The 17,552-nt window shown below is 40.2% G+C and overlaps 1 protein-coding gene across 1 annotated transcript; it reads left to right on the top strand.

The window, feature by feature from the left end:
- Nucleotides 1–547: 547 nt before the first annotated feature.
- Nucleotides 548–13,493, top strand: GDF10 (growth differentiation factor 10). The gene is made up of 3 exons (XM_054831965.1): nucleotides 548–914; nucleotides 6,199–7,106; nucleotides 12,018–13,493. The coding sequence occupies exons 1-3, from the start codon at nucleotides 623–625 to the stop codon at nucleotides 12,207–12,209; spliced, it is 1,392 nt and encodes a 463-aa protein (XP_054687940.1). The 5' UTR covers nucleotides 548–622; the 3' UTR covers nucleotides 12,210–13,493.
- The last annotated feature ends 4,059 nt before the right edge of the window (nucleotides 13,494–17,552 follow it).

A 17,552-nucleotide genomic window follows, 5' to 3' on the forward strand; every position in this document is an offset into this window, starting at 1 on the left:
TGCACGTATGTGCGCACCCTTTCCCTCTAATGCTGTACCTCCCGTCCACCCACCCTCCTGTCCTTTCCCACCGCCTGCCTGCTTGTTATCTATTTGCTTCTATCTTTTAGAAATTATTTTCAAGCCCCCCACACGCTCCACGCCCCCGTCGCTGCTCAGGCAGCCAAGGTGCCGTCCTGCCGCAGCGCTCGCTGCCACAGCGGCGGCAGTGACATGTGTCTCCAATCAGCGGCTGTACGCTAATTAATTTAGAGCCTTTCCCCGCTACGCTTTAAAGAGCGGGGAAACCCCCACGTTGGGGGAATGCAGCGTGTCGTGTGTGTCGTCGTGTTCCCCCCGTCCCGTTTCCCCCCCGCACACAGACCCCTGGCACTGCCCCCGCTCCCGCCGCAGTCCCTCTCCGCCGCCCCCGGGCCGCAGCTCCTCACCCTCGGGCCCGGGGATTGGCCCGGCGGAGGCGGCATCAGCAGCGGCGGGGGGGGGCCGCCCCCACCCTCCCTCCTCCCTTCCCGGCCCCGCCGCCCCCTCGCCCCGGTGCGGCAGGGCCAACCGGGAGACCCAGACACAGACAGCGACCGAGCCGCCGCCGCTCCGCGCCCGGCCGCCCCGCAGCATCCCCCCGATGGCCGGCCGCCTGACCTGCTGCCTCCTGCTGTGGGCCCTGGGCCATGGGGGCTGCCGCTCGCCTGCGGGGGAGGGCGCCGGCAGCCAGCCCGCCTGCCCCGTCCAGCCGCCGGCCGCCCGGGACTCGTCCTCCCCCGACCGTGACCCCCGCGGGGGCTCTTCGCCGCCCCCTGCCAGCATCGCTCAGGACATGGTAGCTGTCCACATGCTTAAGCTCTACGAGAAGTACAACCGGGAAGGGAGCCGGCCCGGCGACGGCAACACGGTCCGTAGCTTCAAAGCCAGGCCAGGTAAGACGGGCCGGGCGCGGGATCACCGCCGGAGCGCCCTCGCTCCTCTTTCGCTTTAAAGTGACGGGTTTGCGCCGAGGTTGTCGTTGACTGAGGGGGGGTATCACGCTGGGTGAATACTGGGGGGATCCTTGCTAACTACACGGACACGGACTCCCCTCCGCTCTGCGAACGGCTTCCCACCTCTGCGGGCTTCCCTGGCTCCCTTCCCTCCCCTGAGAGGATCGGCGACAAGGTATCCCCCTTCAGAAAGCCTCCGTTGCTGCGGATGCAAACCATCAGCAAAAGAAGTGCTGTTCCCAGTGCACGTCGCGCTGGGTCGAAAGATCTTTTCAGAGATACTTGGAGCTTAAAACAAGTAGCGAGTGCTCTCGCCGCAGGTCCTCTCCTCCGGCTCTTCTCGCAGGCTTACAAGTTTCTGTTAGGAAGAGTGCCGCCTGCGGGACCGCCTAAAACTGCTCGGGATCTTAAATTCATTGCACTGCCTAAACCTGAGAAGATAGATGTCTGACCTCCCTCTCCCCAGCTTTACTTGGCTTGATTATGAGGGTGGAAGAGCATATATACTGTCTCAAAATGGCACTTTCATTATTCCAGTCTTACTTCAAAATAAGAAAGAGGAGGTTTGCATAGCTAATACTCTTTTCCTTCGCCAAGGAAACCCAAAATATCTTTTCTGGAAAATGTCTTCCTTCTTTGGTTAACTCTTACAGACCATAACTAAGATCTTAGCTCTTAAAAGAAGAATTAGATCAGTTTCTAGAATATAACTTCTTTTACATTGCCAGAAATATTCATTTTTATAGGCACATCTGATAGATCAATTCACAATTTGCTTTTGCGAGTTTCAATCCATTTCTCCTACATTTAAGTCTCATATATAGAATACAATGCAGTATTTAGGGAATGGTAACTAGAATATTGCACAATCATTCATGTTGTATAGTGCACCCCAACTTAATTTCTATCCTATGCCAAATGTAACATTAAAAAGTAATCACATTCAAGGAGGAGGAGGTCCCATGGAAAGGTAAGGGGCTAATGAAAATGTCTAGAAATCTAGGAGTTAGGCTGTAAAGCAATCACAGACATTTGGGAGAGAAATAAATTGTCATGCTCTAGATCATTAGCTAGCAGCTGCTAACTAATAGGGGTTAGGAAGGAACTTTGACTGTGGATGGTTATTCCATGACCTCCTGCTGTCACTCTTATTTTTCTGCGAACTGAGCAGCTGATACTGGCTGCTACTCAAGTAAGGCCCTGGACCACAAGAGTGGTTTGGGAAGAATGCAGAACTGCACTGTATTTTTTTTTTTTTCCAATTAATCTGCTGAACAACTTACTTGCGTACAGATAGACTGTACTGAACAATTACAAATCAATATTATTTTGCTCATCTGTCAGATCATGAAACCAAGGCAGAGATGCTCGGAAATAACTTGTCTTTCCATGCAATGGAGATAAAGCACGCCCATGTCCAAAACCCCTGTCTCCTGTGTCCCATCTATGTACCTTCTCTACTGGATCCCATCTCTCCCCAGTAACATGGCATGAAAGCAGAAGCTCCTCTGCAATGTTCCTTTGTCATGACAATAAATTATATTTCTTTGTAATTCATCAACCTAGTGATGAACAGTCTGAAATGAACCATAGAATGACACAAGATAAGGGTGGGGAGAAGAACCTTATCTAGCAGTATGTTTTCCTTTATCTACTCCAAGAAATTCCAGTGGTTTCTTCTGAAAGAAGAAGTTGGCATGTTCTTCAAACAAGACATGTGGAATGTCCTATCTTTATAAAATGTGGATGATAATTCTGATCCTATTGAGATAAGCAAAACAGACTACACCTACAATTTCCTTTTCATTATTCCAAGCAATGGACTTACTTTTTTTTTTTTAAACATGTGCCTTTCAGAAAATGTGTAACCTTCTGTTCCTACGCTGCAACTTAAAGCTGTTTGTTAGGGGATGCTTGAGCATCAGTGTTGTTATGGTTGTCTCAAGTTCATTTTTTTTCTTTAGATGCTTTCCAGTTTTCAGGGAACTCTGTAGCTTTAGAAAACAGCACCAATTGACTGAAGTTGGTTACACAGTTAAGTCCTAAGTGGTTTGCGACCAAAAGTGAAATATTAAGTTATTGCCTAACTTTACCTAGGTTGCTGAGATTAGGGGGAATTAGTCTTCATGGCAGCAATCTGCTGCCTAAGCCATGAAACACCTCCATAAATTGACTCTTGCAGCTCAAGTTCATTCCCCAAACATTACCCATCCTCTATGCTAAATGAAGCAAAGGCCTTGGTGAATAATAAAAACCAGCAGCCATTTAATTAAGACTACAGGTAGATACAATCAGTAAAATATTAACAGTTTTAATGTATACAGCTAGTATAGCTCAACTCAGAGTAGACCTGGAAAATGTAACAACGCTTGCTTGACAGGTTGGTAAAAGCCTGAGCAATCTGATGCAATCTGACAAGTATGACTATGCTCCATCCAAAACTCAAAACTCCTCAATTCCTAAAAAGCCTGTACTTCCAGCTGCAGATTCACAGATTCTTATTCTGTTCTAAAAAGAATTTTGTCTTTTGAAGGGTTTGTTTCACTCTAGAATGCAGAATTAATTTAGATTAATTAAAATTCCCTTTCTCTGAGCTATCATTACAAGTTACCTTCCCATTTGAAACCCTGGGGCTCTGGTGTTTAAAATGCCTTTATCCCAGCGATGCATATGCTTCACAGTTATATCTCTAGGACTGATGGTGCTAGAGGCACTCCATTACTTTAACAAAAAAAATTAAAATTTCAACTGTACACAGCTCTGGTAAGGAGAGGCAGTGAATAGACTTCTTTTTTTTTTTTTTTTTTTTTTTTAAAAAAGCCTTCTGAAATGAACAAACATTAATAACTGATGTTCTAAAGGAAATACTATGATTATTCTCTTCCTTGGTCAGAAAAATAGGCTGGCAGCCTTGTGAAATTTCTATGCTTCAAAGACTTGAATAGAATCTAAACTCTTAAGTTTTTTCACAGTATGAGCACCTGTGCATAAGACTAGTGTTTACAGATAGGAATCCTGTCCTAAAGTGACAGAAACAAATAGGTTGTCATCACAGAATACTGTTTCTGTTAGCCTCTCTGCCACCTATGAAACCTTTATGGGGGCATCAGTACAGGCTGTTCCACTTCATTGCATCACAAAAAAAATACAGATGGTGTAGATAGAAACTGCATACTTGAACATTTGTACTTTCAGACTGTCTGCGTGGGCCTGGAACTAATGAACATCCTAACCTACTGTGGTTTAGTCAAAATGATGGTTCTATCCAGCATGAACTGGAAGACAGCAAGCACCAATTTAGTGAAACATAGCACTATTAATTTCCATTGTGGTGGGTTGACCTTGGCTGGGTGCCAGGTGTCCACCAAGCCACTGTATCACTCCCTTCCTCAGCAGGATGGGAGGGGAAAAATAAGATGGGAAAAAAAAAACATTGTGGGTCAAGATAAAGGCAGTTTAATAAAGCAAAAGTCATGCATGGAAGCAAAGGAAAAATGAAGCAGAGCTTCAGTATGCATAGCAGTTGCTCCAGAAGACATCGTAAATAACAAACGCCCTCCCTTCCTCCTCCTTTCTCTTAGCTTTTATTGCTGAGCAGCCATCATATGGTATGGAATATTTGGTCAGTTCGGGTCAGCTGTTCTGGCTGTGTCCTCTCCAAAGATGTTGCCCACCCCCAGCCTACTGGTGAGGGGGGAATGTTGGAGAGACAGCCTTGGTGCTGTGCCAGCACTGCTCAGCAGTAGCCAAAACCGTGGTGTGTTATCAACACCTTGCTGCTACCAATACACAGCATTATGAGGGCTGCTGTGGAGATAATTAACTCCATCTCAGCCAGACCCAATACAATCTTCCAAATGAAACTGCTTAAAAGGAATAACGTTGGCAGGTGGCAGTTAACAGTACTGCCTTTCTGTTGTTGCCAAAATTTCTGTGGCTCAACATCCACAGTGCACTGAAAAAGAAACCTAAGTGTTTCTGGGAAGGCTGGCTGTTGGGTTTGTTGGGGTTTATTTGTTTTTGTTTGTTTTTTTTTTTCTCCCTGCTGCCAGAGAATTTCCAGGTATGTCGAGAAGGGCTGCCAGAGGGTTTGTCCACCTGGGTTAACTAAAGATGCAAACTTACCCACTGTAGTCCTTTGATGCGTTCTAAGTACCAGTCTGAGCTTGGGAGAACGGGAATCACTTCTTGGTTCTGCCACCACTTTCCTGTATACTCTTGAGCTAGTAAAAAAACCCAACAAAACAACACACAAACTTTTCACAATGATAGACTGTGAAGACAAGGTCTTTTGATTCTGGGATTTCTTCTTAACACACTAAGAGGAGTTTCTACTGTTTAAATAAACATGTTATAAACAGTTATTAGTGCAAATTGCTCATATTCCTTAAGAGGAGGGTAGAGATGTAACCTGAGCACGAATTGTTCAACTAGCTAATAAGAAGCTATATCAAACAGCGTTTGAATTTTAAGAGTCAGCTCCTATTCAACAGTAGTTGCCACGAACTTCAAGCAGATCAAAACACAAGTCTTAGAAACCAAGTAGGTTTCACAGTGCTTTAAACAAAGCTCCTACGTGATGTATACTGGAAATGAGGATTGTTCATAAGAGGAATGGCCCCAAAAACGTGTTGCACTGCTTACTTCCAGCCCCCTTGTGAAATGCCTCTTGTGTGCTATTTATAGATGATGAGCTTCATACGCTGTTGCCCACAGAGTTAGCAACCAGAGATCTTTCAGGAATCTTTGCAGTGAGCTTTAGATTAGACCATCTTTACTATTAATTGTAAACCTGGTTTTCAGCTAGTACGCTGAGTAAGGTACCATTCTGAGCTCTGCCATAGGCAAATTTTATAGCTTTCTCTAAGCTTGACTTTGTTACAAATGAAATAGAAGCAAGGATTGCTTTTCTTGCCTGCCTGGAATAAAAGGCAGTTTGAAACTGAAAATCTCTGGGAAGACATTTATCCCTCATGTATACAAAAGGTGCCTGGTGTGTTGGACGCTCCCAATGTTATTGTAATATTGCTATGAAATATTGTTGGTGTTTTTTCCTCCTCTTATTCACCATAGTTTTAAGCTGAAGTGACAAGCTCACTACACTAACTGATTTGAAATGGATAAATGAAAAGCAAAATTTGTTAATCCACTTATATTGGAATAAGGGTTCGACTACCATTTTTGGTCTCAGAAATTTATTCATGTTATCCTTGCTCTCTTGCAGAATTCTTGGCCCAGAAACCCTTGTACTGCTTCAATCTGACATCCATGCAGGATTCAGAGATGATCCTTGCTGCCACTTTTCACTTCTATGCTGAAAAACGCCCTCGGCACCGAGAAGTGTTTTGTAAGCGGTCCAAGAACTCATCCTGCCGCCTCCTTCACCTGCCCCTGAACCTGCAGCTCAACCTCATTTTCCAAAGCATTCATCAGAATTCTGCCTATGGGCTAGTGAAAGGGAATATCACTGTATCTCTTCAAAGGCAAGGGGCTTGGCATGCAAAGGACATTTCGCATATCATAAAAGAATCAAAACTGGCTGGAGAGCTCATTCTCTGTGCTGAGCTTGATTCTGGGGAGAAACACCAGGGCTTCCCTGAACAGGTCACCAGTCATTTACCTTATATACTAGTTTATGCCAATGATCTTGCAATCTCTGAACCTAACAGTGTGGCAGTCACTCTACAGCGTTATGATCCATTCCCTTCCAATGATGGAGACCCAAATCTATCCTCTAATGCTTCTACTGATACCCGAGTGAGGAGGGATACATACCTCTCTAGCTCTATTCAGAACAATGAGTTGCCAGAAGTAGATTATAGCAACAATAAATACAACAAACATGACATATGGGAGAATGCCTACAAGTCCTTGAAACCAAAAGCCTCACGCAAAGATCGAAGGAGAAAAGGGCAAGAAAATACAGAAACACTTACAAAGTCTCAGGTGCTAAATTTCGATGAGAAAACAATGAAGAAAGCAAGGAGGAAACAATGGAATGAGCCAAGGATTTGTTCAAGAAGATACATGAAAGTTGACTTTGCTGATATTGGCTGGAATGAATGGATCATATCTCCCAAATCATTTGATGCCTACTACTGTGCAGGGGCATGTGAATTTCCAATGCCCAAGGTAGTATGCCTTTTCATTGTTGTTAGCCTGCCAACAGTAGATCTACTGTTCTGCCTATCCAACTACTTAGTTAGATTTTCCATTAGATTTTTACCTTTTTCACTGTGTTCTGTTGCCTTGTGCAGGCTAAATAATTTTAGCAATAGCATTTCCACCAACTTATAAGAGTGGCAAAAGATTCCAAGTTATCTTTAAATGTAATCTAAAGAAAAATATCTCTGGTTTATCTTACAATTTCTCATCTTATATCTTATATCTACCATAAAGATTTATGCAGCTTACTAAATATATGGTTGCACACTAAATCGTCAAACTACTCTGTTGTGGTAGCAGAAGTATAAAGTATTATATGCTAATAATAAAACAAGGCACTGTATGAGAGTATTTCTGAATTCCACTGGTAATACCTTAGGAGAAAAATGCAGAGTAGTGACACTGAGGTATTTTTAACTATAAGAAATTGCTTGTTACTTTGAAAATAAGAATGCTGATTAAGCTGATATTTGCATCTCAAAATTCTCTCATGCTTTTTCAATTTACTAAATTCTTAAAATTAAGATAATCCTGCTGAAACAAAAAGGTTGATTTACTTTATATGGCTGGAAATGCCAAATAGCTGTCTGTAACACTCTAAAGCTAGCATACTCAATTCCTCCTATAGAAGCAGTGTGAAATTTGCTAATAGAGAAGCAAACATGAACTCCTGTTCCAATGGAGTTTCAATTTGGCCCACTCCCACTCACTTGCTTTATGGCAAGAAGTAGAAATTTTGGCAATCCTATGTAGCATGGGAATGACTGGCATTTTATAGGACTTTCAAGTAATGGGTGAAGGGAGGATTTGAAGCACTGCACAACCTGCATGTTTAGAAACTGTAATTATTTCTAATGATTCTACCTACAGATGGGCTGATTATTTATTTTACTGTTATTTTTGCATGTGGTCACTTGGCACATAAAAAATGGATAGTGTTTTACAGCAGAGAATTTCAAAGCTTCGAGACAGGAATCTGCCCTACTTTACATACAGGGAGATTGATGTATGTTGGTGTTGAAGTAAGTAGTATGATTTCAGGAAGAGTAGATATGCAGGCGAGTTTAAGTCCAGGAGCAGTCGAAATCCAGACATCAAAGTAGGGTGTACAAATCTGACCACGTGTTCTTGTGTAGCTGGCCAATGCTGAACCATGTATACATAAATCAATACATGGTCTGGTAAAAATTAAAGCTTGCACAGACTCACATACAACTTCCCTTTTTTGTTGTAGTATAAAGAGATCATGCAACACAAACACCGTTTTACTTATCCAAAACAAAACACAGCTTGGGAATATGGGTCCTCTGCCATAGACCCACAGCCTAATGCACCATTCATACACACCAAAGCAAGCAAAACAGCCGGACACAAAAGCTGACAGAACCAAAAGAGACTGGATCCATTTCTAGATGGAATAGTTAAACAAGCTTACATTGCTGACTTATTTAATGTCTTATCTAGAAATATTACTTGCTATATAATAAAGATTCCCTTGTAAATCAAAACCACTTACTTTCGTTCTCATTTTGATGCTTGTTAGATAAATTAATGTGGCTGCACTAGCAGCTTGGTGCCAAAAAACCAAAAGAAACAAACAAAACCCAGAGAAATTTAAAACTAAATCACAGATACATAGATTTCAGGATTTTTGGTTCGACACACTCTTTGATTAGGTTTGATCTGGAAGAGGTCTACCTTTTGTTACCTTTGTATTTTTAAGGGCGGGGGGAAGAAGCAAATTCATAGCCGTAACTTTTTTAAATTACTGTTACCAAATGAACAGATAACTAGGACATCAGCACGAATGAAGCTTCAGGTCAGAGCATAAGAATTGCTAAATATTATGGTGGGAGAAATAGCTTTTGTTCTTGCATATATACCTTAAGTCAGGAAAGAATGCATATGATCTTGGCACTCCTGAGTCAAAGGCCAGATTAAGGCTATTCATGAAGACTTGGTCTATACAGTCATCCTGTGATTTACAACAGGACAACAACTTATTTCCAAGGTACTCTTTTAGAACTGTGGACATAGAATTATACTTCTATGATTTTTTTTTTAAAGTATTGGTACATCACTCTGCACATCTACTTTAATAACTGCAATTCTTGGTCTGGATACATAAGAGCTCTGGCACAAATCTTGTCATAGCAAGTTCACCAACCTTACTGCTGAACTTCTTATTCCCTGTACTGAGGGGGAAGACTAGCTTATATGGTTAATAATGGCTGGCTGCACTGCCACGTTTGCCAAACAAATGCTAGTTTTATGTGTGGTAGAAGTAGGTGGGAACATACCCATCCCCTGGTCTACAATAATTAGAATTCTCTTGATTTCATCCTTGTAAGTGTATCGGTTCATGAGTTTCATTTTGAGAGTTGAATTCAAATCTGAAAAGAAAACTTTCCCAAACCTAAGAAGTATTGCTTATTAATTTGGGGGGGTGGTGGTGAAGTGCAAATTCATGATAAAACAGACTTTTTATCATGAGCCACGCAGAAGGGAAGGGTCTAAAATATTTCAAACCTGCTGTTCAATTGCTTTTCAGCTACATCACCATCCTTCTATTTTCTGAGGCCTAAAATGTTTCTAAGCTAGGATTGTCGTAGAGGTTAAGAGAAGAGCCTGGCCTGCTGTATATAACTTAGTAGCCAGCATTTAAAACATTAGCACTTCCTCAGTGCTGTCACTACTGGGCATTGAACTCATTATTTCAAGCTCTCCACTTTAGCACATTGGTACAAAGCCAGTGAGAGCACTGAAGGCAATGATGGCTATCCACTGCAGGGGGTCAACAAATTCTATTTCAGTAGCACATTAGGATCTGTGACTGCTTCAAATAACAATATGAAATAATAAAGGTGCTAGGAACACTGCAGGAGGTTTTTCATAAAGGTTAAAGTCAGAACTGGATTTCAGAATCTCTAGTTCTTCGAATTTCTAAACTCTGTAGTTGCTTAAACACACGAAAGCTACTTCTGTCTCTCTTTTGCTGTCTAGATTTGCTGACATGGCCAATGTGGGTAGAAGCTTATTTCTACTTCGCATAGCAGCTGTGAGACTAATTCACCGCTGCTTGTTTGTGGACAGGTTTGAAATCTAAAGATGAAGGGTGGTATGAGAGAGCAAGCTGTTGCTAATTATGCCAACATATGCTAATTACAGAAAGGCACTTTCCAGGATTGGTCACTTGTTAGGACTTGGCTGTAGGGATGCTGCCTTGAAGCCCCAAAGCATCAAGGATGGATTTCACAGTTTCTCCTTGTAATGGCTCAAATGAGATCACTTCAGTTAAGGAACATCTGAAAGCCTTAATAGCAGTTAAGGTTTGGATCCGATTTGCTAATATGTTACACCTAAAGTAAATATATCAGAACTGAATTATCCTAAAAAATAGCTCCTCTGTTATACCCATGCACTACATAACTTTTGATGTTGAAATGAAAAATCATGTTTTACATGTACTCAACTATTTGAAAAATAGAGAAGACATAGGAGACATTAATCCACTTCCATGTGGAGGTGTGCAAAGTCCCTATTTTTTGTCCCACAGATGTCATTTTCCGCCTGACATACAGCTATGTACCAATAGTGATGACAGATTTCATGTGCCACCTGTAGCAGATCCATGCAGAAAACTTGTGAAACTGTATCGAAAAGCCTGATATGACTAACACAGTTTTGCTACTGTTACGGTACTCATTTGCTGGGATAGTATTCAAGCGTGACAGCTGGAGCACATGCATTCCATGCTATGCTGAGGCAATGCCAAAGAAAGGCTGTCACTCTGTCACCGGTAAACCTGTGCTTGACTGTATGTGCCTCAAGTAATAGAAGCGGTGAAAACTGTTTAGTACTATTCAGTTGCTCAGACTGCAACGGTCAAATATAGCTTGTGAATAACGGCTAAAAAAAAAAAAAAAGTTACACCTAACTTCTAAACAGTATACTATTTACATATCTTAACTTTTTCCTTTTCTTATTCTCAGTGCTGTCGTTCCTAAAGGCTGCCTCCTATTCTCAAATATTTTTCCTTGTGTTGTTTACTGCATTCAAAAACCAGTAGTAGAAAAAAGATTGTGGGTCAGTACCCTGAATACTATATAGATGTAAAGCTGCTGTGAAACCTCATTTCATAATTCTCCTGCCCTCCTAGCCTTTTGTTTTCTTCTGCTGCTTTGAGGCTAGCTTGGGGGAGGCGGGGGCGGGGGCGGAAAGCCTGGTGAGGAAGGCAGAGGGAAGCAGACAGACTACAGGTATGAAATACTTTGTCATGGGGTTATGATGAGAAAGGCTCTGTCAGCTTGTTTGACTATTCTAGAGTTAACTCCCCCTTGTGGACATTACTTCTGGAGCACTGCGCTCTTTTGAAAGAGAATAAGTACTCCAGGAAAACAGAACTAATTCCAGGTTAGCATACATGAAGAGAAATACTACTGGAACATAGAGACAGCTATTTTGGAAATAATTACAGTAGCCAATTTTCCAAGTCAGAGAAGAGGTTAAGAAAACAAAAGATAACATCTTATGGCTGAGAAGTTTGCCCCACATTAGTCCTTTTCTCCTGCATGCCTGCCTCCAGTACCTAGTAGGTGCAGTCAAGGACATTCTTTCTCCAGGCTACTGACCGCTCGCTGTGCCACCAGTGCCCTCCTCTGGTATTTATGAAGGCCACATAAGGAACACAAAATATCTGTTGGATACACCCTGTGCAGGAAAGCTGGAAGTGTGAGGGACTGACTATGCTGTATGGCCCTGTGACTCAATTCAGTTTTTCAAGAAAGAAAAAAACCATAATTGTTGTCATTTTCCAAGTCTGTCTGGGAAAGTGGCTGCTCATAAATGAAGCGATAACTATTTCCTTCTCTGTTCCAGATTGTCCGGCCATCAAATCATGCTACAATTCAGAGCATCGTAAAAGCAGTGGGAATCATTCCTGGAATCCCAGAACCCTGCTGCGTTCCTGACAAAATGAGCTCACTCAGTGTCCTGTTCTTAGATGAGAACAAAAACGTTGTTTTAAAGGTGTATCCCAATATGTCGGTTGAAACTTGCGCCTGCCGATAAGTTCATACAAACACATCATTAACAAGACCTACATATCCTGCCTGACTACACTGGGAAAGTTGTGAATGGGAAATGAATCCACTAGTGTTGATGAATGAATGCAAGCCTACAATTCCTCTACAGAAAGCATGTGGAGAGACTAAAATGATACACATGCTCACCTGGAAGGTTGTGTCTTGCTGTCATCATTTGTCTTTCATATTCATCTTCCAGGAATTCAATACTTTTATAAATATCTTCCTAACCCACCTAGTCAAGACACCTGGTGTTTAGTGAGAAATTTAAGTATAAAGTTTTCCATAATCAAAGGACTAAAATATGTTTTTAGATGCTATTTTTCTGACTATTTTATCTCTTCGGTTAACCAAGAAGATGGGAAGTGAACTTGCAAAGGCAGGCTTATTTTAGAATATCACTTTTGTACACGAATCAAAACTTTTTGCCTAAAACACTCATACTTTTAATCTGCATATTTATACTGAAAAATGCTGTAATAAAAGGCTTAAAATGTATATTTTCTTCAGGATGCAAGTATAGTGCACAGCATAAGCTTTCATATAAACAGTATGTTAATATAGCCATTTCTGGTTAACTTTCCCTAATATATAATTTGTTTTACAAAAGACATATGTAATATCCCACACTTTTGGTTTGCTGGATAATTTCAGGTTGTTAAACATATTGTCTGAGTAACACATACTATATAGTAATATGTTGAAATACTAAAAATAAAATAACCAAGATTTATATTTTTGTAAATTATACTTTATATCCTCTAGATTGTTACATGCTTTTAACAAAAGCTAATAAATTAAAGGTACAGTAGTATCTAAAAATAATTGAATTGTCTTTCTATAAATGCACTCTGTTACATTCTGTTAATTAGATGGAAACGTGTAAATACATGTTAAGCTTGTCATAATGCACCTCAATAGATTAAAGACAGAAGGGAATACAATGATCATCTAGATCGACCTCCTGCATAGCGCAGATCAAAGAACCTTGCCCGGGAGTTTCTGCACCCTGCATTACGGAACTTCTGTCTTGAGCTTGGGAATATCTTTGAAAAACATGCATAAATTTGGCTTTAAAGATTTCATGTGATAGAATATTTCTACTGGACTACAAGTAGTTGTTCCAAAAGTTAGTGCTCTTTGTTCAAATGCAGTGGCTTAATCTTAGTCTGAATTTGTTGAGCTTTAGCTTCAATTCACTGGATCTTACTGTAACCTATTTTATTAGATCCCTTTTATCTATTATCCCAAATGCTTTCACTGTGTATTTTTAGTATATAGAGTAGGGTCAAATTACATTTTGGCTAAGATTTAAAGAGGTACTTAGCTTTTTTATTTTAAGCCTCAAAACAATTTCTCACAGCTTTTTTCTGAACTCTTTCCAGAACTTTCATTAACTTTCTTTTTCAACAATCAATATCAAAATTTCTTTACAGAAATAAAGTCTCTGTGTCTCTCTAACTCCTGTACAATCCTCTGTTGATACATTCATGGTAGCCCTTGTAACTGCAGCACTCCTCTAAGCTGATGTTCCATCATTGTGCCGGTCAATTCTCTTTCTCAGTGTTCCTGCATGCCAGGAGACACTTGCCACATATTCCATTTTCACTCACCTGCTGTACAATACCATTGGCAGACCAGGAGTGGAACAAACTTTTGAAGTCTGTGAGGTAGCACAGAATGCAAGATACAGAGTGCTTCCTCCTCAAGAGACAGTCTAACCTTCTGCACTATCTTATCCTATTAAGAGTTGTATGTTTATGGGAAGGATACTACACACACTACCTTCTGATGAAGGCTCCTATCCTGTTAAGGTGCTAGGTAACTTCTGCCACCAATATTCCATGCTCTTGTGGCGCAGATTCCCAGACAACAGAGGTGTGTAAATGTGGTACTTCCTGCTAACCTACATAGGTAAAGATCTCCCTTAAAAATGCAGGGACTTACGTTTTTATAAATCATTAGAAACTCAACTACAATTTATAAAGTAATGCTAATGCATAAATAAAAATTTAAAAGTTCTCAGAAAATCATCATTTATTCCTACAGAACAGCCATATGCATAAAACTTTTCAAAGTATCTTAAGTCATTGTAATTTCTGTTCTCTAAGAAAATATACCCTTTTCTGTAGGTCTAGTCTTGCTCTCATTTAGCACCAGCTCTGAACAGAATGACATATTAGCTTAGTGTGTGGATGTTCTCATCTACTGCATTTTGTTTTCCTTAAGGAATCTTTTCTATATGTTGAATTAGTCCTTGGGTACAAACTTTCTTTCCAAGATGTGCTAATGAAAGCAATTAGGAAAGAGATACCATCCTGTGATCTGTTATAAGGTCTATAGGACATAAGGGAAAATGCTACTCCTATACTCATCAGGATACCTATAAAACCCTGAAAGGTTTAGTCTGCCTTTAAAGGTTTGTTGGCATATCTATGTTATTTAACATGGCAAAACAAAATTATAGCTGTAAGTGGCATAGCTCTCAAGGCAAGCCCTTCCTACAAAAGAAATACAATTCTCTTCCTAGTAAAGTTTATTTCTTTTGGAGTTTAGCGGTACCAATGAATTCTCTAATGTCAACAAGGTCTTAAACCTCTATTTGTTTAGAAGTGGTTACTACTTTCTGGGTCTTTGTTATTTGGGTGTCTAATCTTCCTCTAGAAAAGGAAACTTTGCATTTGAAATGGCACAAATCCAGCTAGCTGCTGTTGGAAGACACTGATACCCTTACTCTCTTGGGCCCAACAGGTCTGATTTCTATGAACATCCTATAAACCATTCCACTCAATGATTAAGCTTCTAGAGAAAGTTACTATTGACAAACACTTAAAATAGCTGGTCAAGATAATTCCACTAATCCTGAAAGAACTGAGGATTTATTAATATGAGATGATTAAAAACAGATAAAACAGGAAAACAGCTGATACTAGCCAGCAAAGTGTTAAGGACATTTTTTTCCTAAAACAAATCCAATTTCATTCTTTGAGGCCACAGTTTCATTGCCAGAGGTAACAGCAACAGATACAATGTACCTAGGTTTTTGTGGAGTATTTCCATTCACTTGCACAAGGCTGCATAATTAAAACAAACCACTGCGCAATATTAATATATTTGTACATCACATGAATTAACAACTGTCTCACTGCCAAACCTCAAAGAGTAGCTTTCAAAAGAAATTGCCACTGAATGAAACTGTTCATTGTAAAGTTTCTGCAAAGCTGACACTTGGCCTGACACTATTTGACATCTTTATAGATGAACTAGAAGTCTGTATATAACAACCCCCACAATATTTGCAGAAGACAGTGTTTAGGAGAAAGGTATTTATTTAGATCACTTGATCTAGCTGCACTTTATGTAACCAAAATTCATTTTAAAGTAGACAGATGGTACCTAGGCACAAGGAATGGAGGCTGCTCCTGCTGAGTAAAAGACTGCACGCTGTAAAGCCATAACTCTTAAAAAAATTTTGGTGGATATCAGGGACTTATGACATAGTTTGACCATCCAGGGTGATGCTATCTAAAGACAGCTAATGAAAGCTTTGAAAAGATACACACTGGAGTAGTGAACCACATAAGGAAAGGAGATTTTATTTCTGCATGTGGCACTGGTGGACTGCCACTAGAAAACTATGTATAGCTCCAGTGTTCACCTTTTCAAAAAGACATTCAAAATCTGAAAGAGATACAAAAAGAAACAAAAACAGTTAGAGAAAATGTCTTACAACATGTGACTAAAAAGCACAATCTGTTTATTTTATCAGAAAGCAAACTGAGAAGTAACTTGATTACACTGTACAAGTACTGTGACAGAAAGAAAAAGGCAGCGCTATGGGGCTCCTTAAGCCAGCCAGAAAGTTACAAGAACCCCTGCCTAGAAGGTGAAGTCAGGCACAATGAAATAATAAATGAATTTTTAAGTGTGACAGTCTTTTAGAGTAAGTGCTACAAAAATTGAAGAAATCTTTGATTCTTTAACATCTTCAGATAAGTTCTGGATGCTCTTAAAAAATTATGTTTTAGCCAAACACAAGTGATCAGGCTCTGCACACAGGTAGGAAACACAAAGGCCTTGAGTAAAACATAACAGTCTTGCTATGCAGGAGACCAGGACTTTACACCATAGGATCATAATTAACCAGAATCTTGGATCCCAGTTGTCACTTGAACAGATAGATAAGTGAGTATTTGAGAAGTCTGGGCTCACTTTAAACACTGTGTATGCACTGCTAGAAAACTGGAGGGGAATGGCCAGAAAGGACAAAATCTTGTCCACATCTTTGCAATGAGATTTTTTTAAATGTAAAACTCATAATACTATTCAGACTTTATGGTACATGTACAGTATGGATTGAGTTGTGCTTAGAAAAAATGATATATCAATAATACAGTTAAAACATTTATGTATCATTAGATTAAACCATACGGCATTAATTAAGATAAATAGCAAGTGATATTTTGGTCTATAAATAAAATGGGGTTTTTTTCTTCTGTATCATGAGAAATTCTATCATCAGTCTTGTATTTTTGCCTTGGCCCATTCTTCTTATGGATAACAGTATCTTCATAGATAATCTTCTGTATCTTCACAGAGACCTTTTACTTTCCATGTAGCCCTAGAAGGCCTAGTTCTGCCTTCATTTTGAGGTCACTGAAATAATGACTTGTTGCTCTTGGACTGAACTGACCATCAAGAATGTAAGAAATATATTACATAAGATACTATAAAAACAAGACTGAATTCCCATACACCAAAAGAATCAAACTGAAAACGGACAAGCCTGCAAACAACATGAAGCAAACTTGACACAAACCAGATATTTCACTGTGTACAAACAACAGCTCTTGCCTGATAAATGGAAAGAAGTTTTAAGGTTGTTTGTATTGTCATGAGATCATGTCTTGCAGAATTACAGGTCTCCATCAAATGATCGAGGATTTTCTGATGGCATGCGAAGGGACTGTAACAAAGATTTGTGAGGTGTTATTTACTAATAGTTGATAGAGTAACTTTGTTTCAGATCTCTGTTTTCCAGTCTTGATGAAAACAGTGTAATCTTCTACGTCCCTAAGAAAGCTTCTCTTTGTGTTGGCAAGGAAATGATAGAAGAGTGTAATTAAGCAATGATGACCCTAAAGTGAAATGTGGATTCTTTACAATATACAATGTACTTCCCACCAGCCACATGTGTTTGTCAGATGTTTATAGAATCTTCATTAACTAAGAGCTTTGCTAGATAACAGAAGCTGAAGCATGGCATCAATGACTCTGATAAGGGCAAGTGTACAACCAATCTGCCTGACAACTGACAAGAGGCTGGGGT

This window comes from Grus americana, chromosome 7 (genome assembly GCF_028858705.1).
Source record: "Grus americana isolate bGruAme1 chromosome 7, bGruAme1.mat, whole genome shotgun sequence".
Lineage (NCBI taxonomy): Eukaryota > Metazoa > Chordata > Aves > Gruiformes > Gruidae > Grus > Grus americana.

What these genes read in the sequence shown, in the direction of transcription:
- GDF10 (XM_054831965.1), top strand. Translation starts at nt 623, where the DNA reads ATGGCCGGCCGCCTGACCTGCTGCCTCCTGCTGTGGGCCCTGGGCCAT. An exon ending in TAGCTTCAAAGCCAGGCCAG is followed by an intron (nt 915 to 6,198) that starts GTAAGACGGGCC and finishes GCTCTCTTGCAG; the next exon opens with AATTCTTGGCCCAGAAACCC. An exon ending in GTGAATTTCCAATGCCCAAG is followed by an intron (nt 7,107 to 12,017) that starts GTAGTATGCCTT and finishes TCTCTGTTCCAG; the next exon opens with ATTGTCCGGCCATCAAATCA.